This window comes from Notamacropus eugenii, chromosome 1, assembly GCF_028372415.1.
Source record: "Notamacropus eugenii isolate mMacEug1 chromosome 1, mMacEug1.pri_v2, whole genome shotgun sequence".
Taxonomy (NCBI): Eukaryota; Metazoa; Chordata; class Mammalia; order Diprotodontia; family Macropodidae; genus Notamacropus; species Notamacropus eugenii.
The window spans coordinates 193,195,027-193,222,357 of NC_092872.1; the positions used below are offsets into that span (position 1 = coordinate 193,195,027).

Sequence of the window (27,331 nt, forward strand, 5' to 3'; positions counted from 1 at the left end):
TTGAATCATGATATTTTAAAGTCTTATGTCCTAATTAAAGAAGGGAAAGCTTTATCCTTAGAGGACAAAGGTGGATGGAGAAGGGCCAGTAGACTGCTGCTTATTTTATTTATGCATCAAACCAGTTGTGCAAAGATATTTCTTTGACTCTATACACAAAATGGAACTTGATTTTGCTGAATCTCTCACTGGGAGCTAACCTCTAACTGTAAGTAAAGATAACAACTCCAATTTCTACTTAATAACCTACTTTTCAGGGCCTATATACCCCCAAGTGCTTTCACTCAAAATAAAGCCCATTTTAGAGAACAGGAAATTTGAGGTTCAGAGAAAATGATTCATTCCAAGTCACAAATGGCAGTAACTGGGACTCAGACCCAGGTCTGAATCTATCTAGTATTCTTATGACCATATGATACTCCCTCCTGAGAGAAATGATTATTTCTCTCTTGTATTAATAGCTAATCATTAAATCAGAGTCAAGGATTTTCTCCTTTTCTACTTTCTCATCCAGACATCAAGCAGCATGTGAAATCTTTCTTAAAAGATTTACCCAGGGTCAAGATCTAATCAGGCAGAAAAAGAAATTCTAAGTTTGATCTAATGGGAACATTCTTGTTCACTGTGTTTACTCAGACAGGTCTGGGAAAATGTTGACTCTCCTTTTTGCCAGCAGGTAATATGGAAATAGTCTCTTTGAGCAAGCCATGGGTGATCCAATAAGTCATGTACTCCAAGACCCTCAGTGTAATACTGATCAGCCTTTCCTTGTAATATTTATCCTCTCATTAATTGTTAATTAATCAGAGTTGATTGCTGTCCTCAGGAATATCTGTTCTTATATAAAGGCACATAAACTGTGAGCCTATGAGGGGGTCTTTGGATTGAGAGATGACCAAATGGCTACCCTATTATTAATAAATTTGCTGGCATTATTAATCAAATTATTAAATTATCCAGAAACTTTCTCTCTCAAACTTTTAAAACATCACACTCCCCAGATTTAAAAAATTCAGGTCAGGCAATGTTTATTTATTTTAGGAAATTGATCATTCCATTAGATGGGGATCCCTTATAATGGCCAGAGTTCTTGGTGGATTTGACATATAATTCAATCTATAAGAATGAACCTGTTCAAGAACACATTTATTATATGAAATGAGGCACATGTATCTGTCAGCCTTTCACAGATTAGATAATGGCCAGTTAGTCCCTTTATTCAAAGTACAGAAGATAGAAACCCAGGTCATTTCCTAGAGGTTCCATAGTCTCTAGGAATCATTATCAGAATAGATTAGAATATCAACAAATTATCAAAATAGATATTATTACCACATACAAAAGAGACTTCTGAAGCTCTAAACATGAGATTTCATGATATGAGACAAATCTCCATTGGCAATAACAGATATAAACTACATCCAATATATAATCATTTTTGGGGAGAAAATTTACCTAGCTCCAAATCCTTCTCTCCCTTTAATCACATCTTAGTAAAGTCCCAGGAAAACCCCTGAAGGACATGAAAATGTAATAAATACCTGGCAGGAGTCGAAGTGGAGACAGAATTCTAGTCTTAGCTCTGATACTAACTGGAGGCAATGGGGAATAAAGTAGCCTAGATAACACTACATTTTAAAACTAAGCTAATACGTGGCCTGCAGAGATCCCTATATATGGATTAGTGGCCCATAATTCTATTTGAGTGTACCACTGGTATAGGGGATGGAGTGCTAGACTTGGAGTGGGAAAGACAGCCTCAAATCCTGCCCCAGATTAATTAATTAAGTGACTTGGGGCAAAAGTTTCAGTATTTTTCATCTTGGTAAAACGGAGATAACAATAACCCCAACCTCACAGACGTTGTATGAGGACCAAAGAAGATCACATATACCAAACACTTTGTAAAGTATAGAACTTGATCAGTGTGGGCTGCAATTATTATTAAATGTATTTCTAAAATTGGAGGCAGGTAGGTGGCCCAGTGGATAGAGCGCTGGGCCTGCAGTCAGGACAAGTTGAGTTCAAATCTGGCCTCAGACACTCATTAGCTGGGCGACCCTGAGCAAGTCATGTAACCTCTATTTGCCTTAATCCACCGAAGAAGGAAATGGTAATCCACTCTAATATGTTTGCCAAGAAAACCCCAAATGGGATCACAAAGAGTCAGATATGACTGAAAAATGACTAAGCTACACCAAATGATAACATCTCTCACACATTAAGCAGTTGTCACAACAATTCAGGATTGTCAATGGTTCAAGTATCATTGTCTCCACTGTACAAGCTCATCCAGGGGAAATAACGTGCTTAAGATCACAATCGATAAGTAAAAGAGCCAGCCCATCAGGCAGAGATCTCACCAATTTTTCTGTTTTCAAATGTGGTTGCCAAATCTCATTTAGGATAATTGGTTGACAAGTCTGGAGCTGGAAGGATCTGCAGATGTCATCAACAGCAACTCCCTCAATGTAGAGATGTGAAAAGAGAATTCTGGGGAAGTTAAATAACTTGCCCAAGGTCACAGGAGTCTAGGGCTCAAAAGAGCACCAGTCAGTGCTCTTTCCATACTACCATTCTTCCTTCCCAGAGGAAAATGTTTTAGAACTCTAGAAAAGCCCATTTTGAACAGAAACATAATGTAATAAGATACCACAACATCTTTTCAGGATTTCTATCAGCCAAAGGTCCATATCTGTATGTACCTCAGTGCTAGAGACCCAAGTCAGGTGCCAGAATTAGAATCCTAATCTAGAGTTTCTAGAGCCAGAAAGGACCTGAAAAATTACGGAGCCTAACACCTTCTCCTCTATAGGTAAGAAAAATGATGATGGTTGTATAAAAGGTTGAATAAGAAATGATGTCCATTGTTAGGAAGCTTGGTTGCTAGGGCCTGAGGAAAAATTCATGTTTGGTACCCTCTCTTTTCCAAAACTTTTACCACCACACCCTCAGGTATCTAGCACCTTTCTAAGGTCATCCTGTAAATGCCTAGAGCTTCAGGGATCTCCTTCCTTTGTCCACACAAAATCAAATTCACATGCTTCCCAAGAGGAAGCTGGCATCCATCTGAGGAAGGAATTTTCCGTTCAAGTGTGAGTGACTAGGGATAGCTTAAAATTCTCAGGGGTTATTTTCATTTTAATAGAGGAGTTTAATAAGCCAAGAAAATATCAAATTTGTAGACCCTCTGAGGGAAGATATCTTTGAGCAGCAAAGGTCCTTGCTCACTCAATCACCCATCATGGCTATCCACTCAAGAAAACAGAAGAAGAGGTGAGGGGACTTGAGAAGCCGGGAATTTCACTTCTAAAAGATTGCCTGCACTTTTGTTTTTTATTGTTGTTGTTTTTTTTAATGAGAGAGGATACATTCGTACAGTCATTCTCTGCATTCTACAAAGCAAGAAAAAAATGAGGCAAGGTGCAACCTTCCTCCTCCAAACAGTAATTTTGGTATGGTTTAGGGCCTGTATATCCTGATCGTCAGGTTGGTGACCCACAGTCTTTGTTTTTTACCAGACAACCTTTTATAAGTAATAAATAAATGTAGGGCCTTTGTCAGGTTACAGTGTGAAGAGAATATTGCTTAAACCACAACAGTAAATTACAGTTATTATCCTAGGGTAAAATTTAAAATTCACCCCATCTCTGAGGTAGACTGCAGAGAAAAAAGAGGTAAGATGGTTTCTGGGAAAAAAACACTAGACAGAGCTGAGATATTTAAGTTCCAGTTTGAGAAGTATGACCACAAGTAAGTCCTTTCCCTTTTTGGGGCCTCAGTTTCTTCTTTTGTAAAATGAGGAAGTTGGATGAAGTACCTTCTAAAGGTCCCATTTCTGCCCTAATAGCCTACAGCCATAAACGGCCAAGCCAGAAAGTACATGGACACAATACCTTTGCAGGTGAAGCATTTGATGTGGAAATGCCTGGATTGAACCCGGAGCACTTCACCCTTGCATGGCTCTCCACACTTGTAGCACTGAATGACAGGCTTCTCCGATGGGTGATGAGGGTCCTGAGCGTGGGCCACTGGAAACCAAAAATAAGATTCCATCAACACAAGCACAAGCACTGATGTTAACGGGTGTCACTGGTACCCCCAAATGCTGCTGTCAATTACTATTAGGATGATAGGCGTCCTGGACAGAGCACAGTAAAGTCTGCAAAGGACTTTACTTATATTTTCCTCCCTTGGCCCTTAACAAACCTGGAAGATAGATGCTGCAGTTACATTTATTAACTATTTTATATGTAAGAATTTGTAATTTTGGCAATAAAAATGGTCCACATTTAGGGTGCCCCAAGGTAAACAAAACACTTTCTCCAATAGCTCTAAGACGTAGGTAGTATAAACTTTATTAATTCCATTTTACAGATAAAAAAGTAGGATGTAACAGAGTTATTAAGCTAACTTGGGAGCTAGAGAGAACTGGTACAAATCATAGGATAAAAGGGTCACAGATCTTAGAGCTAGCAGGGGTCTCAGATGCCATTTAGTCCAAATCCTTGATTTTACATTTGGGGAAATGAAGGCCCAGGGAGGATAAGTGATTTACCCAAGGTTACACAGGCAATAAACCAGTATTTGAATCCAGGTCTCACCATTCTAATTCCAAGACTTTTAATTATCTTTATTATTGTTGTTTACCATACCATGGTGCTCCTGCAAAACCTCACACACACACACACACACACACACACAAATAATATAAGTACCATGATTATTTCTTTATGAAATCTTCCCTGCTTTACATTCAGTTCTCCCTCTTTGCCCCTCCTCTAAATCAATTAATCAACCAATCAGCAAACATTTATTAAGTACCTACTATGTGCCAAGCACTGTGCTAAGTGCTGGGGAATACAAGAAGAGGCAAAGGATGATCTCTGCCCTCAAGGAGCTTCCAATCTAATGAAAGAGACAACATGTAAGCAACTATATGCAAAGTAACCCATATAAAGGATGAACAGGGAATAGTTATTGGAGGGAAGTCACTGGAATTAAGAGGCCTCATGTAGCAGGATTTTAGAGGGGACTTAAAGGAGAGGTCAGTAGTTAGAGTCGGGGGCAGGGGAGAGTAAGGGATCAGAACGGCATCACAAAGTTTTCTTCATCACACCTTGAAGAGTAGGTAACTCTATTTTACAGTTGAGGGGAGCAAGGTCAGAGGGCTGAAAGGATTTGCTCAAGGTCATACAGTAAGGGGCAAAGGTGAGACTTGAACCCAGGTTTTCTGACATTATTTCCCATGTCTTTTCCTCCACAGGCAGCATGAAGTCGGAAAGCCGGGCTGTCCCCGCTCCGCCACTGTGGGACCTTAGGCAAGTTCACTTCCCAGCTCTACTTGTCAGCTTTCTCATGTATGAAACAGGGACAATAATGCTTGTGCTAACCTCATCGGGAGGCTATTGTGTGGAAAGGGCTTTGCTTTCCAAAAAATTCCTATGCATGAGTGAGCGGTCTTATGCCGTTCATCATCATTGAACATGAGTCAATCAGCACCCCATGAGCCAGGGACCACATCCTGCCTTTCCCATGTCCTCTCCTGCTCAGTGTGAAGAACTATGGGCGTTTGGAGGAAGGTGGAATCTTCTGATGGAATCACTGGTGGAATCAAGGAAGACCATGAAGAAAGCTATATTTTGAATTGAGTGATGAAGGAAGGAAGGATGAATAGATATTGTTTAACTTTTAAATAGAATGGTGAGAGGAATTGGAGGGCAAGCATTTCAAATAGAGGGAATAGGTTGATCAAAAGCACAGAGGTCAGAGTGGACAGAAGTTGAGCAACTGTGAAGAACCAATACTAGTTTGAGGCAAACAGTGAGTATGACTGAGATTCTGTGATGTTTTCTGGTTGATTTCATATTATTTGGTGGGAAGTCCCCACCCTACTAAATTGGTAAATCATTCTCAAATTGTCTGTGTTTCTCTAATAGGTCAGTTTTCCCCCTAAACACACACACACACACACACACACACACACACACACACACCACCCCCCAAAAGGACTAGTATTTTTTTTTTTCTGGCTGCAGGAGCTTGGCTTGGGCTGTTGTAACTGTCCTGGGTAGGCAAAGTCCTGGGCTCTTAGTGAGAAAGGAATGTTTTTGACTTTTCAAAAATGTTCTAGTTTGGTACTTAGAAAGCACCTCTCAGCAAGGAATGTTGGAGTTTTACAAATATAATTACTCACTGTTTCTTTTTCAAACTGGCAGTGTTCTTATTCCCTTCCCCCTCCCCTCCAAGAAAGGAATTTAAACAAGCCAGTCCAAAGATCCCATTAGTATCTGGCTAAGCATAGAGAAACAACTTGTTTCTTGTTAGTAAGATCAGGTGTAGCTATCCGTTTGAACACCTGATATGCACACTCTACCTGAGACTATGAACTTGCCCTGTCTCAGCATTAACTTGTTAACTCAACAGGAGTTTCCCTATCTAGCTCTCCTGGGAGCTCCCTTAGAAACTTCTATTTGTTACTGGAGTCAGCATTATCTAAGGTCATAAAGCTGTGGCTTTCAAAAAAGGATTCATGAACAACCAGTGACTTTGAAAGCAAGATAGTCCAAGGTCAAACAGGAATTCTCCTGCCAGTGAGTCAGTAAATAAGTATTTATAAAGTACTTACTATGTATGTGCCAGGCACTGTACTAAGCTCTAGTGATACAAAGAAAGGCAAAAAATAGTCCCTGGTGCTAATGGAGCTCATGGCGTAATGGGAGAAATACGAAAAGACTACAGACAAACAAGCTATATACAGCATAAGTAGGAAATAAATAACAGAGGGAAAGCACTAAAAACATGGGGCATCAGGAAAGACTTTCTTTAGAAGAAGGGATTTTAGCTGGAACTTGAAGGAATACAAGGAAACCAGAGGCAGAGATGGAATGTCTTATTCAAGGAAGAGTGAGGACATGGCCATGGGGATTACAAGAGTACCTTGGAAGATGTAGGAAGCCTGGAAAGTGGGGAGGGGGCAACTTATGAAGGGCTCTGAACGCCAAGCAGAATATTTTATATATGATCCTCAAGGTGACAGAGAGTCACCGAAGTTTATTGAGTAGAAGGAGTGGTATATGTATGATATGGTCAAACCCAAACTTTAGGAACATCACTTGACAGCACAGTGGAAGATGATCTGGAGCGGGGAGACACTAGTGGCAGAGAAGTCAATCAGAAGTTTGCAATAGTTGAAATGAGAGGTGATGAGGGCTGGTAGTGGAGGCAGTAGACAGAGGAGAGAAGAGGGCAAGTGTGAGAAGTATTATGAAGATCAATAGGCCTTGGAAACAGGTATGGGGGGGGGCGGAGCCAAGATGGCGGAGTGAAAGCAACGACTCACCTAAGCTCCTGGAAAAACTCCTCTGGATATATCTGGGGGGAGAGTCTGACCAGACTTTGGAGGTGTAGAATCCAGTGGGAGACGGACTTTGACAGATTTGGAGCCCAGGCTGGACTGGAAGGTCCACGGGAGGGATCTGTTCCGCGGGGGTAAGACCCCGGCGCACAGCGCAGCGCGGTCGGCGCGGCAGGGCGGAGGCGACCCGAGGGGCCCGAGAGTGGCGGGAGAGACCAGTGGAGCAGGAGATAAGCCAGGCCGAGCCAACGATATCAGCGCAACAGCCTTTGAAATCTTCAGCCTAAAGACGGGACTTCAGTGGGTCACTACTTGAACATCCAGGAGCTGGGATGCCGGAGTGATCAGTAAGTGCTCTCCCCTCCCCCCCGATGACCGTGAGGGAACCATAAAATTCTTCCCCAGATTGATCCTGGATCAGTGGGAGCAGCAGAAGGGGGCGGGTGGTCTCATAACACCAGAGGCTGGAGAGGTGGCAAAGGGGGATTCTTCCTACCGTGGTGGAGGCTATCTGGAGGGACAGACGACCCAGGGCAGAGAAAAATTCGCACTGAGACCCAAGCAAGCCGCAGCCCGGGAGGAACACGCATTAGCCTCTAGGCGTGCCCCAGCCCTCCAGGGGAAAAGGGAAGACAATAGGGAAGCTGGGATCACCATCCCCCGGACCTTGCCTTTGCCTCAGGCCAGCTGAGGAGATATCCTGAGACCAGACCACACCTCCCACACACCTATCAAGCTAAACCCAGGGCTGATCTGGGAAACAACAACAACAAAAAAAAGCCTGCTTTTAGCCTAGACAAACATCAACTCAACTTAAAAGATCTGTATCTTCTGACTGAAAGAACCAAAAGCTACAACACTCAGCCAACATCATGAATCGGAAAAAGCAGACGAAAAGTGAAAAAACCATAGAATCTTTCTATGGGGATAAGGACCAAAACACAAACACCAAAGAGGTCAGAGCTGAGACTGTACTTCCATCTGAAACCTCAGATGGGACTATGAATTTCTCGCAAGCACAACTAGATTACCTGGAACGTCTGAAGAAGGATATAAAAGAAAAACTGGCCAATGATTTTAAAACCATAAAAAAAGAATTCACTGATGAGAACATCAATCTGAAAAAGAAAATTGAAGAAATGGAAAAGGAAGTTCAAAAATTAACTGGAGAGAATAATTCCCTAAAAGGAAGAGTTAATCAAACGGAAAAGGAAACTCAAAACCTAATAGGGAAAATTGATCAGATGGAAAAGGAAACCCAAAACCTAACTGGGAAAATTGGTCGAATGGAAAAAGAAGTACAAAAATTAAATGGAGAAAATAGCTCCTTAAAGGGAAAAATTGGCCAGATGGAAAAGGAGATGCGAAAGCTAACTGAAGAAAACAATACGATCAAGATTAGAATTGGGCAAGTAGAAACTAATGACTCAATGAGGCAACAAGAATCAGTCAAACAAAATCTAAAGAATGAAAAGATAGAAGAAAATCTAAAATATTTAATTGGAAAAACAACTGACCTGGAAAATAGATCCAGGAGAGAAAATCTAAGAATTATTGGCCTGCCAGAAACCCATGATGAAGAAAAGAGTCTGGACAATATCTTCCAGGAAATCATCAAGGAAAACTGCCCAGAAGTACTAGACTCAGAGGGCAAAATAGTCATCGAAAGAATCCACCGTTCCCCACCGGAAAGGGATCCCAAACTCAAAACCCCAAGAAATATAGTTGCCAAATTCCAGAGCTATCAAGTGAAGGAGAAAATACTACAAGCAGCCAGAAAGAAACAATTTAAATATCAAGGTCACACAGTCAGGATCACACAGGACCTTGCAGCTTCTACATTAAAAGATCGAAAGAATTGGAACCCAATATTCCGTAAGGCAAAGGAGTTGGGACTCCAACCGAGGATCAACTACCCAGCAAAGTTCAGCATAACATTTCAGGCAAGGAGAAAGTCATTCAACGAAATAAGGGATTTCCAGAGCTTCCTGACCAAAACACCAGAACTCAATAGACAATTTGATCTTCAAATGCAGGTCTCCAGAGAATCATAAAAAGGTAAACAGAGGGGAAAAAACAAAAACAAAAACTTGCTACTCAATTAGGGCAATCTGTTTACCTCCCTGTAAGAGAAGATGATACCTGTTAATCTTGAGAACTGTGCAGCTATTATGATAAAAGGGATATATGTAGAGGGAACGGGCATAAAGTAAATGATGTCATGGCAAAAATATGATTTAAGTATGAGAAGGGAATGTAATAGGAGGTGTGGAAAGGGGGAAGCAGAAAATGGCAAATTATATCACAGGAAGAAGTACAAAACCATAGTAGAGGGAAGGAGGGGAGGGAGATGAGCATTGTTTGAGAGGTACTCTCATCTGATTTGTTCAAAGGAGGGAACAATAACCTTAAGCAGATAATCCTAACTAGCTCTATAGGTAGTAGGAGGGGAAGGGGGAAGAAAGGGGAGGGTGGCTAAAAGGGAGGAAAGAAGCAATAAGAGTAAAGGGGACTAAAAGGGAGGGGGGCTAAAAGAAGGAGGGGAAGGCTGCAGGAGGAGGGGGAGAAAAGTGAATACTATTGAGGAGGGGAAGGGAGACGGGAGAGTTAAAAGCACAAATGGTGGGAAAGAGGGTGGAGGGAAATACACAGATTGTAATCATAACTGTGAATGTGAATGGGATGAACTCTCCCATAAAACGGAGACGGATAGCAGAATGGATTAAAAGCCATAATCCAACAATATGCTGCTTACAAGAAACACATTTGAAACGGGGGGATACACATAGGATAAAGGTCAAAGGATGGAGCAGAATATATTGTGCTTCAGCTCATGTAAGAAAGGCAGGAGTAGCAATCCTAATCTCAGACAAAGCAAAAGCAGAAATAGATCTAATCAAAAGGGATAAGGATGGAAACTATATCCTACTAAAAGGCACCATAGACAATGAAGCAATATCATTACTAAACATGTATGCTCCAAGTGGTATAGCATCCAGATTCTTAGAGGAGAGGTTGGGGGAGTTGAAGGAAGAAATTGATAGCAAAACTACACTAGTGGGGGACCTCAACCTCCCCCTCTCTGAACTCGATAAATCCAACCTTAAAATAAACAAGAAAGAGGTTAAGGAGGTAAATAAAACTCTGGATAAGGTAGATATGATAGATCTTTGGAGAAAATTAAATGGGAATAGAAAGGAAACAGGTATGAGAGCGAAGAGCTGAGGATGACACTTAGGTTGAGAGTCTGGGTGACTAGGAGGATGGTGGCACTCAAAAAAGGGAAGAGGAGGGAAAGGCAATGAGTTTAAGTTCTGTATATGTTGAGTTTAAGATGTCTACAGGGCATGAGATGTCCAATAGGCAATTGGAAGTGTGAGACCAGAGGTCTAGAAAGCTTAGGCCTAGAAAAACAAACCTAAGAATCATCTTTATAGAGATGATGATTGAATCTATGGGGAGTTGAATGAGATTACCATGTGTAATAGTATGGAGAAAGAATAAAAGGGAGCCCAGCACAGAGCTCTGTGGACACGTAGTGGGTGTGATTTAGAAGACTGAGAAGTAGTGGTCAGATAGATAGGAGGAGAACTAGAAGGAGAATATCACAGAGAAAAGAGTAATCAACAGTGTTGAAGGCTGCAGAGAGGTCAAGAAGAATGCTGATTAAGAAAAGGCCTTAGATTTGAAGAAACAATTGGTAACTTTGGAGAGAACAGGTAGGAAGACAGAGTTCAGAAGAGAAGTGAGTAGAAAGGAAGTGAAAGTTTCTGTTACAGTGACTTCATGGAGGTTAGCCACAAGAAGGAGAGATATGAGACAGCTAGCTGGGGTGGATGGATCAAGCAAGGGTTTTTTGAGAATGGAGGAGACAGGGACATGTTTGTAGGTAGTAAGGGGGGCAGCCAGTGGAGAGAGAAAGATGGAAGATAAGTGAGAGACGGGGATGCTAGTAATGAGAAAACTGATGGAGAAGGTGGAATGTAATGAGATCACTTGTGCATGTAGAAGGATTTGCTTTGGCAGTGAGAAAGACTTTCATTATGTGCCACAGGGGTGAAGGAAGAGATAGTAGTAGAAGGCATTTGGGTGCAAATAACTTTTAAAAAGAAAATAGTCTTTCTTAAGAATAATTTACTTTAGTGTTGGAAAATTCTTGATGCATTTATTATGTTATTAATGTCCCTGGGCACCTAGGTGGATAGAGTACTGAGCTGGGAATCAGGAAGATTTCATCTTCATGAGTTCAAATCTGACCTCAGATACTTACTAGATATGTAACACTGGGAAAATCACTTAACTTTTCTTACCTCAGTTTCCTCATCTAGAAAATGAGCTGGAGAAGGAAAAGGCAAAACATTCAAATACTCTTGCCAAGATAACCCCAAGCGGAGCAATGAAAAATTGGACATGACTGAAAAATGATTGAACAAGTTCTTACCTCTTTCTATGATCAGAAAGTCATGAATAAAATAACAATTATATTTCCATATTATGGCTCTAACTTGCTTTTCCAAATCTCTTAAAACTTCTAGTCAAACTGGGAATGACTCTTCACTGTTTCTCAGCCTTCTGTCCATTCTCATTGCTGTATCTTTGATCAACCAATTCCACATGTCTGTAATGCTTGCCCTCCTCATCCCTGTTCACTTTTCTCTGGCAAAAAGTAAGCTATTATCCAGCCATCTTTCTTTCCTTCAAAACCCAGTTCAAAATATGGCCTCCTTCATGAAGTCTTCCCTGACGTTGCCAACAAGCTGTAGAATCTCCTTCCTCTGAAAACTACTTAACTCACTTAATTTTTTTCTTTTTAAAAAAATTGATTTATTTTTTCCATAACATAGTATAATAAAAAAGATGACTGCACATAAAACTACAAATCAATTGTATTTAACTTGCTCTTTCTTTTAAATATATAATAAAGTTATCATATAAATTTATTTTTTCTCCACCTCAGTCCTAGAGTTGGCTACCATTAGACACAAATAGGTATATTTATGTAAAATATTCTATATACATACTTTTATTTATCAATTCTTTCTCAGGATGCAGATCAGATCTTTCTCCATATGTCCTTTATAATTAATCTGACTTTTTATAATAGATGAAGTGACTTATTTGTTCAAAGTCAGTCTTAAAAGAATATTGCTGTTACTGTATACAATGTTCTCTTGGTTTTGCTCATTTCACTCTTCATTCTTTTGTGTCTTTCCATGTTTATTTAAAACCCCTGAGCTCATCGTTTCTTGTAGCATCATAGTATTCCATCACAATCATACAGCACTTTATACGGCATTTATCACATTATACCATGAGCTAAAGTTATTGGTATACTTATCTTAATTTCCCCAGCTAGACTGTCAGGCCCTACATGTAGGGCAGGGATGCTGTTTTACTACTCTCTCTCTCCTGCAGCACATACCGCAGGGACTTGGATACAAATGTCACTCAGTAAATATCTGCCATCTTTGATGTCTTTCAGCCTAGCATTTTTGTTCCCAGCTCTCAGTGAAGCAGCTGAAATTTGGGGATTCAGTGATAATTCAGATGTATGGATGTATTTTGAATAAAAGATTTATGTATCCTTCACCTTTTCTCAAGGCAAGTCAACAAACTGATTAAGGACCTACAAATATGTCAGAGACTGCATTAAATACAAGTAATTTCTGTGTAGTTGCCCAGAACAAGGGGATATAATGAATATAAGTAAACAAACACAGAGGAGATGGATAAAAGAATTAGAACACTCATCGAAAGGGATCTTAATCTGGGGTCTAGATTTCAGAATGTCCATGAACATGGATGGGGAAATTTTATATCTTTATTTTTACTGTCCTCTAACTGAAATCTTGTATTTCCTTCAATTGTTTAAAAATGTGAGTCTGAGAAGGGCTCCAGAGACCAGGCTGCCAAAGGGGTCCGTGAACCCTTACTACACTCTGGTAGGTGAATATGCCAGAGCCCTGCCACAGGTCTCCTAACTAAGCCACATGAAACTGGGGAAATCAGGCTTGTACAAGAAACCCTTTGCAAACCCATTGTATACAGTAACCAGCAATATTCTTTTAAGACTGACTTTGAACAAATAAGTCACTTCATCTATTATAAAAAGTCAGATTAATTATAAAGGACATATGGAGAAAGATCTGATCTGCATCCCGAGAAAGAATTGATAAATAAAAGTATGTATAAAACCCTTTCGCTTTTAGCTAGAATTTTTATGGTTAAGAAAGCAAGCAAGGCTAAGTAGTGACAGGAAAAGACAAATATCATTTTCCCTAGTCATTTCACTGTCTGAATGAAGGTGCCAGTACCAAAGCTGGCACCAGCTTCCAAGGTCAGAGCTGGGATCAGCAAATGCATTCTACCCACAGAAGCCAGAAAACTTTTCCCTTTGGAAATATACATTACACCACAAAGCCTTTCAGAGCCAGGGGTGACCTTTCTTTTCTTTTTAAAATTTTAAATGTTCACCCGCGGTACAGAGCAGAGCAGAGAAGAGGGTATATTGTGTTTCCTTGTTTTTTGTTTTTGTCTTTATTTGCTCCCAAAAGGCCCCCAGGTAGAATCTCAATGCAAAGAGACAGTTTAGAGGAAAAGAAGGTGGAATCATACCTTCCTCCTTTCGAGTAGGGGGCACTATTGGAAGCTGAAAGGTTGTTCAGTTTTGCTTAGCCTTTTTTTCTTTTATAAGAAGACGGCTTGAGGAAGAGGAGGGGAATGTTGTGAAATGACTGATATAAAAAAACAAAATTAGCTCATTTAAAAAAACAAAAGATTATTATTTTATCAAAGAGTTACAGAAAAAAAGATGAGAGAGGTCATTGAGCTTAATCCATCTTCTTGAGTTCAGGAAGTACCCCAACTTCAGTTTTTCTAGGTCAATGAGACTTCGTTTTTCTAAAGAAAGACTGCCAAAGAAGGAAATTCCACTGGCAGCTCATGGCAGCGATTACACAACAGTTACCCAAAGGTGCTTTCCTCTGAACCAGTGCTACAGCCTGAAATACGCTGACCCAGTTAGTCTAACTTTGGGAATACTTGGGATGTTAACTGAAGCCCCAACAGGCTCCACTGGGAAACTTTCCTCAGTCATTACTTCATCCTCCAGAGCAGTCTAAGAAATTAGATTAGTCTTTTCTCCACCAGTTATGGGTCTGGTTTGATGCATGCATCCCCCCGCTACACACATACTTATAGTATTTTTGTCCTAACATAAGAATCATCTAAGAGTTCAGCTAAAAATCAAAACATCATTCGTCTGCTCTCTAAGTAAAGAGAAAACATACCAGGCTAACCAAAGAATGCAAAAGTTGAATTAGTCTCCCATTGCAAAATACCAGACCCTGGAAAGATGCTCTGAGCATTGATTGTGGACAACATGTCGCAACAGGGCTAATTAAAGAGCTTATGTTATCTCCCACTAATGATCAGCCCAATCTGTGGAAATCCTGTGCCGTGTCACATAGCACTGACCTGGCAGAGTAAGGTTTAAGCTAAAAGGCCACAGACAGCATTAGTGAAAGAGGTCACCATCCTTCAGAAACAGTTGTGAATCTTCACCCAGCGACTGCTTGCCTACGAGAGCTTGAGAAGACAGACTATAAAAACACTTTGTATTCGTAGCTTACTTGGCTTACTTGGACCACACAGAACTTTGCTGGCTCAGGAATATCATGGTCCCCTTTTATTTCAGAACCAGGGTGGGCTGGAGGTTTAATGCACAGCAGGGAGGGGAGGAATAGATTCCAAAGAAAGTATATGTGTATACACACATTTACACAGACACACATACATGTATGGAAGAGAGAGGCAGCTAAATGGCATAGTGGATAGAGAGCTTAGCCTGGAGTCAGGGAGATCTGGGTTCAAATCTGGTCTCAGACACTTAATAGCTGTGTGATCCTAGACAAGTCACTTCATCTGTTTGCTTTAATCCACTGGAGAAGGAAATAGCAACACACTTTCGTATCTTTGCCAAAACGAACAAACAAATAAATCCATGGACAGTATGGTTCACAGGGTCACAAAAAGTCTGCCATGACTGAATGACAATAAATATATGTGTGTGTAGTAATGTATATCTATGTATACATATATGTGTGTATTATATATATTTGTGTGTATATATATGTGTGTATATACACATTCATACATATAAATTTATTTAAGGTTTGCAAAGCACTTTATCTATATTATCCATTCAATCCTCACAACAATCCTATGCCCATTTTACAGATGAGGAAAATGAGGCCAAGAGAGGTTACGTGAATTGTTGAGGGCCACATAACTAGTAAGTATCTGAGATAAGAGGTGCAGCCAGGTCTCCCTGACTCCAAGTTCATCACTACTCACTGGACCATCTAGCTGTCTTGGATAGGGAATATTGCTCAGAAAGCACATTTTGAACATCCAGGTTCCCAAAGTGGGAAACTTGTAGAAATTTAGAGAAGCAGTTTGCTTCTCTAAGTAAGTTCAACTTACTTTAATTATTTGAAATAACCCCAATCCTCAGGTAACAGGATAATTATAGTAATTATAATGTATATCTCTATAACACTTTCATCACAGCCACTCTGTTGGGTAAGATAGTATGAATATTTCCATTCCCAACTCTCACCCCCACTTTATAGAGGAGGTAATTGTCTCAGAGGTGAAGTGATTTGATCAAATTCACACAACTAATACACACCAACACTCAGACTTGGATCTAGGTCTCCTGACTCCAAATCCAGCATTCTTTCCACTCTATGATGCAGCCTCTCCAAAGCTGGATGAATCTCCCCTTCTAAACCCCTCTCTCTCCTCAATACCTGTGTCACTCAAGGCTGCCACCTTGAGGACATCCTCACTCTCCTCCAGCCTCTAGGACCAGTCATGGCACCACATCCTGCCAATTCTTTCTCTGAGACAGCTTTCATATGTAATCTTTGATGCTCATGTCTACAGGCATCACCCTAATCTAGACCTCCACTAGAACAATGCAGTAGCCTCCTACCTTGACTAATTCTAGGAAGCTAGATGGTGCAGTAGATAGAGTGCAATACCTGGAGTCAGGAAGACCTGAATTCAGATCTTGCCTCAGATACTTACTAGTTGTGTGGCCCTGGGATAGTCACTTAACCTCTCTTGGCCTCAATCTCTTCATCTATAAAATAGAGCCAATAAGGGCATCTACCTCACAGGATTGTTGCAAAGATCAAATTAAGTAATACATGTAAAGTGCTTTGTAAAACTAAAGTGCTATATAAATGCTGGCTGATCTACTGCTATTATTTATTCAATATAGTAGAAATTTCATTCAACATTATCCCAGTTCCGGTTCTAATGTGAGCTATGTGACCCTACATACATCATTTAAATTCTTTGAACCTCAGTTACTTCATCTGTAAAATGGAAATAACCAGTGATTACACCACCCTACCAGCATGGCCTGTTGTGGGGAGTGTTGTACAGGTTATACAGATGATACAATAAAATACCACTCCTAAAGTAAACTTTCCTAGATTACCACTTTCATCCTCCTGGCTCAGAAACCATAAACAGCTTCATTCTTCTGAACCTATCCTACTTTACCTCCTCTGCTGACTTTCAAGGTCCTCCATAATTAGCCCACATCTACCTCCCCAACTTTATCCCTCACCAATGGGCAACATGCATGTTGTCCTTTTCCCTATGTTCGTTTCTGCATCTTTGCCTTTGCTCCTGTCACTCCCTTTGACTGGAACCCTTCCCATGTGGCTCTGCTCGAGTCCTACTTTCTCCTAAACAAACATGGTCTCATGAGTCAGGAAAGTCAACCAAATAACCATGTGATCTTGGGCAAATCATAGAATTTCAGAACTGCAGAGTTGGAAGACGTAGTCATCTGCAATGAATCTTCACCTTAATGTAACTGACAAGTGATCATCCAACCTCTGCTTGAAGAGGAATGACACACTATCTCTCAACAACCCACTGGACAGCATTAAGTATGGGGATTTTTTTTCCTGACATTGAGCCTAAATTGGCTTCTTTACAACTTAAATCCATTGCTTCTGATTCTACACTTTGGGACCCAATAGAATAAATCTCATCCCTCTCTCAAGTGACATTTCAAGTTTGAAGAAAGTTATCATCTTCCCCCTGGGTCTCCTTTCCACACTAAACTTCCCCAATTCCTTCAACCTACGCCTCAGTTTCCTCATCAGTAAAATGAGCTGGAGAAGGAAATGGCAAACCACTCCAGTAATTTTGTCAAGAAAACCTCAGCTGGAATCATGAAGAGTAGGATGCAACCAAAATGATGGAACAACAACAATGATATACTGAGGCCAACAGAGGTTAAGTGACTTGGCCAGGGTCACAGGTAAGTGCCTGAGGACTGATTTGAATTCAGGTCTTTCAGACTCCAGGCCCAGAGCTCTGTCCATTAAGCCATCTTAGCTGCTTCAAGAACTTGGTGGGCCTCTGTTTCATCCTATGATGAGATGGCTAGCCTGAATGGCTTCTAAAGTCATGCCTTGACTCTTTAGTCCTTGCTAATCTTTCTGTTCTCTAAACCCGTCCAGCGCACATGGTCTGGACCACACAAGTTTATATTGTCCTGTAGACATTTCTGTTCCACATATACTAGCTTGGTTTCTCTCAATACAGTATGAGACATGTGAGGGCAGTGGCTACCTGTTTTACTGCTCACTGATCACACACTAGACGCTCCACAAACATCCAGGCACATAGTCATTGGAGCAGTTTGGCGCCCCCACCCTCTGCCAATGAGAAGTTCAAGCTCAAACTCTCCTCCAGCAGCTTGGACACCTTGCTGTTTCAGATTTCCTTTGTTAACACCTGCTGCTTTAGTAAGTAGCCAGATGGGAAATGCTTTAAAAAATTATATAAATACACTAGGAAATTATTCTGGGTTTCCGTGTTTTCTGTGTAAGAAAAGCACATGTCAAGGACAATAATAAGAGGAGAAACATGAAGGTGGAGCCGAAAAGCTACCACTTCGCCTCTAGCACACAGAAGCACTGTGGAGTAGCACCTGAAGGGCCTCAAGAAGGAAGGCTTTGTCATAAGGAGGCCTGGGCCCCTTTCCTAACTAGCTGTTTGACCTTGGGTAAGTCACTTTACCGTCTAAAGCATTTAAGCTCTCATGAACACGAATAGGTCACTTCCTACCTCTCCAGTCTTCTGACTCCCCTCCAGGCACACTGGCCTGCTTAAGATTCCTTTTACACCACACTCCTTCTCTTGTCTTTTTACTGGTTGTCCCTCATACCTGAAACATTCTCCTTCCTTAATTCTGCCCCTTAGAATTCCTGGTCTCCTTTAGGACTCAGGTCAAACACCTGGGCCTTTGGCATGAAACCTTTTCTTGGAAGCTAGATGAGACACAGTGGATAGAATACAAGGCCTGCAGCCAGGAAGACCTGAGTTCAAATATGGCTAAACACTACCTATGTGACCCTGGGCAAGTCACTTGACTTCTGCCTCAGTTTCCTCAAATGTAACATGGGGATAATAGCACCTACCTCACAGAGGTAGATCAAATAAGACAGTCTTTGTGCCTGGCACCTAGTAGGTGCTTAATAAATTCTGGTTGCCTTCCTCTTCACCTCTTCCTCCCCCAATCTACCACCTACTCATTTTGTTTACCTTTTGCATACGTATGTATTGTTTTTGCCCCAGTATTCCAAGCTCTTAGGACAGTGCCTGGCACATGGTAATAGCTGATTCTTGATTGAAAAACTCTGATACTCAACCAACCATTAAATCCCTACTATGTCCTAGGTATTAGGGACACAGAGACAAAAATTAAACAGTCTCTAGCTTCAAGAATTTTATTTCATTCCATTTGGGAAAACCTATGAGTGTATCAAAGTATGAACAAAGTAGGATTAAAGAAAATATTTAAAAATAAATGCCAGGTAATTGCTCATATATAAATGAATAAGACAGGAAGAGGGACCAGACCTATGAGCTCTTTGCTACAGGAAACTCTATTAAGGCAGGTTGCACCTTCTCTGAAACTTACAGGCTTAGTCAGTTGCCTTAGAACACCTCCAAATTGACTTGCCCAAGGTCACAAAGCCTGTGTGTGACTTGAGGGACAGAAAGACCAAACTCTATCCAGGAAACAAAGCTCCTGCTCACATGTATAAATGAATGAATGAATGAATGAATGAATGAATGAATGAATGAATGAATAACAAATCATTAAGTATCAAGTGCCATAATAACTGCTGAGACTACAAATATACAAGTGAAGACAATCCCATCCAATCAACATTTATTAAACACCTATTACAGGCCAGGCACGAGGCCTCTGAGATTCAATTAATAAGAAGGACATTCTCTAATTAATGAGAAGACATTCTTTAATTAAAGAGAAGAAAGATATTCTCTACCCAGAAGGAGTTTACAATCTAGTAGAAGAAGGTAACATATGAGGAGTTAGTCAGGGTGGAGCAATTTTGTTTTGGAAAGTCATCAAGATAGCGAATGGAGCCAAAGATTACCATACTCTCTCCATAGCACTGAAGTACTGTTTTGATTATGGTTCCAGAACTAGAAAAAGGGAAGGGAATAGGGAGAAGATGGGCATAGAGTAAAGTGAAACCTAGCTGGGGCCAGTCTGATATAGTAGGCCATGAGGTGTCCCCTATCAGACAAGCAGGGGCCCCAGGGCAGGAATTTCAGAGCTGTAAAATGGAGATAATATTTACACTCTCTACTTTACAGGGTTGTTGTAATCCCCTCTAGTGCTACACAAATATGAGCTACTATTACAACTGAAAAAAGAATGTTTGACTTTGAGTCAGAAAATCTAAAATAATAATTAGCTGGCATCTCTTAAGGTTTGAAAAATACTTTACAAATATCTCATTTTATTCTTGCAATAACCATGTAAGGCAGATACTACTATTACTCCCATTCTTGCAGATAAGGAAACTGAGGCAAGCATTGGTTAAGTGAATTGCTCAGGGTAACACTGCTTGTAAACATCTGAGGCTGGATTTGAACACGTCTTCCTGACTGGGCCCCGCACCCTACGTACTGTGTCACCTAGCTGCAGAGAAGGAATGGTGAGGATCCAGGGATAAAACACATGCCAAAATGTTGGTAGCTCATTAAAGCAGGAGAATATTAATCATGATCATGGATTCATGCATTGTTTTAAAGCTTACAAAGCATTTTATATACGTTAGGGTTGATTTGAGTCTTCCAACTACCCTGTGAAATAGATACTAAGGATTATTATTCTAGTTTTATTGATGAGGAAACAGAAGTTTAAGTGTCAGGGGTAGGATTTGAACACAGGGTTTCCTGACTCCCAGTCCACCACTTATCCATTCCATCAGGCTACCTCTTAAAGTGGTTATCACCATAACACTGTTTTCCATGCCAGATAGAATAAGCAGTAGGAAAAAAAGTGGAGGGGGGAAATACTTGAATTTGTAATAACAAAATAAACATGCTGAAGCTAAGAATTCTATTTATCTGTAAACCTAGGCCATGAAGGCTTCCTCTCTCACATTAAATGTCAAATACATTTACCAGTTCTGCTGCTTATTGCCTATGTGACCTCAGGTGAGTCATTTAACCACTTTGGACCTCAGTTTCCTTATCTGTGAAATGGGGAAGTTGGATCCCATGACATCTATGGCGTCTTCTAGATCTATATCCTATGCCCAAGATATTTTCTTTTACTGTGTGACTGTGGGCAAGTTACTTAGCCCTCTCTGTACCTAGTTTCTCATCTGTAAATAAGGAGAATGGGCTAGATGGTCTCTAAGATCTTTTCCAGTTCTAGACCCTCTGTCCCTACCCCAGAGTCACCATTTTGTGGTTAGAATGACTGTTTTCACATCTCCAAAGTATGCCTCCCCCACCTACTACTCTATCCTTGATGTAAGACTTTCACTGTTATTGTGTCTGAGGAAGAAGAAACACTCAAGTTTAAATAAGTGTATGGAGTGATTAATTTGCAGTTTACCCAAAACCCTGTTTCCTGCTGTGGCAAGTGGTAGTTATTTGATGCTGTACTCTGCTTCCCTTCCATTAGAGACCCAAAATGAGCCTTCTCATTAATTGGCTTTCCTGACCTAATTTTCTTATACAATGTTAGTTTGGCAAAGCTGGATTACTAGGCACGAAGGATCAGGCTGCCTCGGCTTATTCACCCCTATCAGATGTGAGATCCTGATGGCTTCATTCTAGCCCTGTAGAAAGTCAAGCCTGCCCACTTGAAGATTGTATCCTAAGCCTCTGATATGTTTAATTTACCTTTTCCTTGGAGACCAAATGCTCTGACTTCCCCAAGACAACTAAATGATACTGTCAGCCTGGTGTAAGTGGATTCATTTCCCAATTGTAGAAATGAACCAGGATCAAATCCAGTTAATTCTTAAGAAAAGAACAGGTCTCTTTCCTGGACACAAAAACATACTAGAGCCACACATACCTCCCTACAAAAGCAAATGACACAGATTCCTGTGCAGCACCACACCTGCCTTCTACCCAAGACTTAATCTTAGGAACAGATTAAAATCAGCTCCTACCAAGCGTCCTCCTCCCACCTGTCTGAGGCACACCTCAGCAACTGAAATGACAGTCATTAATCTCAAGATTCCTAGTCTCTGAAGGGAGAAAACCCCTTCTGAAATTTGATCTAACTTTTCAGGTCACTCTAGAATCTGGGTTTGACACCTCGTACCACCAACACTGGAAATAAAACGAACCAAATGAATACTAACGCTGAGTTCTGGTGGCAGAACTCCATGTCTTTAATGAATGCTGGGAAACAAACCTCTTGCCTGACTTGGAGACAGGAAGTGACTGCTGCCGGGAAACTCTTATGGGAACCCAAATTAAAAGAGAAGGGCATTAAAAATAACCATAAGATAACAGAGGACGTGGACGGGACCTCAGAGGTCACTTAGTATAAACTTTCATTTTACAAAGAAGGAAACTGAGCCCCAGAGAGGTGACTTGTCTGAGGCTGTAAATATAAGGGGCAGAACCCACATCCAAATTCAATGCCCTTTCCATTAAATCATGCTGTCTTTATTTAGAAAAGTTATATTCGACTCATTAGCACTAGATTCCCCATTGGGGTCTGGTTTCGCATACTAACATCTGCTACCTTTGCTGTCTATAAGGTCACTCAACAGGGCTCACCATTCAGGCAGCAGGAGACACAACACCATCCCCCAATAAAATACTAACTCCTTCGGAGAAAGTAATTTTGCTCATTTCATCTTTGCCTCTTCAGCATCTGACACTGATGCCTTGTACATAGTAGGCACTTAATAAGTGCTTATTGGAGGGAAAAGATGGGATTAGAATCAGACCACCCAGGTGTACAAATCCAAATTCATTCCTTACTACTAGTTTAGTAAGTCATGAAGGAAAAGGAATATTCATGATAAAATATTATATATATATATATATGATTTATCACCTTTTTATTTTAAGTTATAATCTTTACTAATAAATTTAAAATAAGACATTTCACAAAATTAATTACTTCTCATTTCTCAGGAACAAAGCTATACCCCACAGTAAAATATACCTCTACCAGTTTGAGATGAACTAATGGTACATATCCTAGCAGAGATACCAAGTCTGTTTCATCATTTTCCTCGTTTATCCTTATCCACTGTAAAGCAGCCGGAACTTGGAGCCTAAAGGTATAAGCCTGCCCTATGACCTGGTACCATAACAGGGATCTCTAATCCTGGAGGCAAAGAAAGAGATAAATAGAATTCAATTCTAGGGGTGGAGTTGGTGGGAAGAAGAAAGGCACCTGATTACTAGGGGTATCATCTAAAATCAGCAAACAGTGAACATTTACTTCATTCAATCATAAATTATTTTTAACACAGGTATCAGAGAAAAATAATACCAAAAAAATCTGAAAGGCAAGACCTGGACTCAGTGGCAATTCTGAGCCTGTGACTATTTACAGAAACTCCAGACCTAATTTTCTTTTCTTTTCCCTCTTTTAATTTGACATTTCCGATGAAACAGTGAGCCTTCAGAACCACTCAATTTTAGTTTGACTCTTCCAAGAAGAGTCTCTTGGATGCTTAAATTTGTGACAGGTCCCACTTTGACTGTGGCTGACTAATTCCACTCTCATAAGGGTATTATATGCCAATCTAAGCTGCCATCTGTTTTAAAGGGAGCAGGTCACCCTTTCAACTAACTGGAACAGGAATCCAGAGACTTTCTAAGATGGCCAGTGTACACTGAAGTCTGCCTATAACAAAGAAAAAATTATTGAGGGTGAGGGAGATCTCCACTGCATTGCAGAAGAATTACAGCTGTTTACCCACAACTACTTCAATGATATTGATATACCTAATGCCACAAGCCTTTGAGCATAAGTATTTTATGCCATAATAAATTATGTTTATTAGTCAATAAATAATGCATATTCCTTTCAGTTCCTGGCTCATGTAGTTATTTTTTGATCTGTTCTTTCAATCCTGAGTTGGGCAGGCTTGGGACAAAACTGCAGAGGAATGATTTTGCAAATCACATGCAGGAGACATTTTACGTTGTTTCATTGGGAATTCCTGTATGTGAAATGTGACAAGATAAAGTATATCTACAGGGGTTCCATGAGGAGAAATAATAGGTCATAAGGAGACCTGGATAATTTTAGTATGATGATGTCCTCTGAAAAAATGATCATTTAGAGACTGGAAGAGTAGTCCTAGATACAGAAATATTTTATTGGACTCTGATATTCTCTCAAACCTTTCTTTTCTTAAAGTGAATATTGTATAGAATAGGCAATCTTGGATATGGTCCAAGAAGAAGCTAAAACTCAGAATTTCCTCTATTAAAAATTCAAAAAGGCTATTTCAAATAATTTCATATGAATATTACAAAACTTTCTACATACCAAGAGCATAAAGCTTTGCATAAAATTGCTTTGCTACATCTTTAAATGACTTCTTTGTATATAGTAGCTGTGGGACTACATTCAGTCCCGCTACATTAGGTGGTCAGTAATTTGGTTTTTTTTCCCCAGTGATAAGTTTCCAATGAAATCCATTTTGGTGTATTGCCAAAATAATGAAGCACAAGATAAGTGGGTGGTTGTTAGTTTGATTTTTTTTTTATTCTAATTAAAGTGAAGTGGTGGAATTTGGCTGGTGTGACTTCATTTTTTTTCTTAGCATGGCTTACAGTTTTAAAGTAAATAAATTTAAATTACTCATTTGCCCTACATATGAATATAGTTTTTCTGGCTCTGTTCTCTGTCTTTTGGCAAGTGTCTTTTCCTGTAGTGCCCCCAGGGCAGTAGACAATGCACAGTTTTCCTTTGGTTCTCATGTTTTTACAAAAATCTGACATGCCATGAACAGTGTGGTAGGACTACAGCTAATAAAACCTCCTTGTCTTATATCTGATTGTCTTAAAGCGGCTTCTCTCAACTGCTAAGTAAAGTCCAGGTGAATGATGAGAAGAGACAATTCCACAGAAAGCGGCTGATAGAGATGGAGAAGAGACAGCTCTTCAGGCCTCATAGCCAGCATACTAAGTGAGTTCCCTCCCCAACACAGGTTTTTTAGGCAGCATGATGTTTTACCAACACACATCTGCCAGAACAAATTTCATTCTAATCACTTCATCTGCTGCTTTCTTGGGAAAGAGCTTGTAAAAGATAGAAATGGAAGAATCTGGAAGAGAATGATGCCATCAGGATGAATCCTCTAGTTGTGCTGCAGTGTTCTCAAACAAGAACAGCCCCAGGGAAATGCCAACAGGGATGGTAGCATCAGAAAGTTTGAAACAATAAGGTTATTCTTATAAGTAAACAAACACCACAAAAGTAGTACTACTGATAAACTGGCATATTTGTAGTATTTTACCACTGACAAAGCACTTTATTATATCATCTCATTAGATCCTTATAACAACCCTATTAAGGGAGAGCTAGGTGGTACAGTGGATAGAACACTGGCCCTAGAGTCAGGAAGACTTGAGTTTGAATCCCATCTCAACCATTTGATGCTTACTAGCCATGTGACCTTGGGCAAGTCACTTAACCCCAACTGGTTTGCCAAAAATAACCCAAAACCAAACAAACCAAAACCCCCCACCCTATTAAACAGGTAGACCAGACTTATCCAACTTCAATAGGTCTGTGAGTCATAGGTTTGGATAATTCTCTTTACGAAGAGAAACTAGAATCTCCCTACACCTTTGAAGGCTATTAAGTGGTCTGTTGTGGTCAAATGAAACAAATGAACAAACTGCCTAGTAGTCCGTCTGCTAGTGATGAGATTCTCCTGCCATGGCGAAGTCACTTGTCAGGTGACAGTCCATCACTGAGCCTGTACACAGAACCTCTTTAGCCATGTGCTATGTGGAGATATCTTTTCTCAATTTCTATCAGCCATCTTATAGTAAAAGTAGGACTCTCAGGAAAGGGAGAACTATTATTTTTTCTCCTCTCACCCGCAATATTTTATGAATAGGGAAAGTGAGATGCAAAGATGTTATGTGATTTGTCCATGGTCACAAAGTTAGGAGAAAGAAGAGTTAGAACCTGAACGCAAACTTTTTTATTTCAAATGCAGTTGTCTTTACATAACACCAGAATTTCTTAACCTAGGGTCCACGAACCCCTTGTTGTGGATAACTTTCAAGAGGTTTATTCATTTGGATGGGAAAATAAATGACATCTTTATTTTTACTAACTTTTAACTAAAATTTATCATTTTCTTTCATCGTCAATTTTGTGTTTACAAAAATGTTCTGAGAGTCTATAGGTTTCATCAGATTGTCAAAGGGGTCTGTGATATAATAAAAAAAAGGTTAAGAACTCGTACATTATACTAATCTGTTAGGAATAGTATTGGGTTTATGTAGGACAAAAGAGTTCACATTTTCTATATATTCTCTCTTTGCATGGGGTACTAAGTATACATTAATCCGACCGCAATCAGCCTTTTCAAAGTTCTCAGTGCATAGTGGTGCTTAATAAATTTTTTTGATTAATTTCAATTTAATATATATTTATTAGATGCCAGTATGTACAGAGAATCTCCTCTAAAACATGATATTCCCAACTTTCATGGATCCAACAATCTAACCCTTTCCACTAAAACAGTTTTATAAAATGTGTAAGCCAGTTAACTGCTCTGTTGAGCAGCAAGTAACTCAAAAAGTGATTATGAAAGGGATCATGATGATGATAAAACCAACCTGATGGGAAAAGACAAAGATTTGTTGACATCCTTGATCCTGGAAATCCTGGAGCAGAATGAATTACTGTGGAAATGTGAGGATGGACCAGGCTCAAGGTTAAATTCCTCTCGAAAAGAAGAGTGAACCTAATCTCTGACTGAATCAACCAAGGGTGAGGAGACAGGGAAGCACCAGAGAGCCAGGGCATAATCAGGACTTTTAGCTATTGGACTGGGTTTCCATTGAGAACCTAATGGAGTGACAGGCAAAAACTGCATCCCAGCTAAGCCACCTCTTTAGTAAGAAAATAGCTGATTTCTGGTCTCAGAAACATTAAAAAAAAAAAAAAAAAACAAACTTCTTCTAAACCCATGGTCACAGAGAAAACAAATTAGCTTGACCCATCCCACAAACTTTTGATTACTCAACATTTAGCTAAGTTTAGTTGTCACTGCCAAAGGAAATAAAACTTACTTTTTTCTGAAAAATAATGATCCCATGTCTACAAAGGGCTGATCTCCATTAGAGATGCTCATTCCAGGGACAAAAAGGAAAGAATTCCATTACTGAAATTCCTACATAATCCATACCTCTCTTCACTCAAGGTGCAGTAAGCTTTGCATCAGTTCCATTTGTAAGGACAGGTAACTAGGAACTGCTGCACCCAAGGGGCAAATGGCACAGTCTCCCTTAGTTGACAGGGAGAGAGAGCCTAAGACACCAGTTCTGGGCTGCTTCTATGGAAATTGCTGAAGGCGGGGGGGGGAGGGAAAGGTTGACAAG

The 27,331-nt window shown here is 40.2% G+C and overlaps 1 protein-coding gene across 11 annotated transcripts in view; it reads right to left on the reverse strand.

Moving 5' to 3' along the window:
- The window catches only part of ABLIM1 (actin binding LIM protein 1), a 402,054-nt gene that overhangs the window by 184,596 nt on the left and 190,127 nt on the right, over positions 1-27,331 (reverse strand). For all 11 annotated transcript variants that reach the window (XR_011970213.1, XR_011970209.1, XR_011970210.1 and 8 more), the window contains one exon: positions 3,897-4,031. Coding sequence is in view for 1 of the 11 variants with exons in the window: in XM_072623263.1 (XP_072479364.1) it covers positions 3,897-4,031 (135 nt within the window). In the remaining 10 variants the exon portion in view is untranslated. Of the gene's footprint in view, positions 1-3,896; positions 4,032-27,331 lie in introns of those variants that run through there.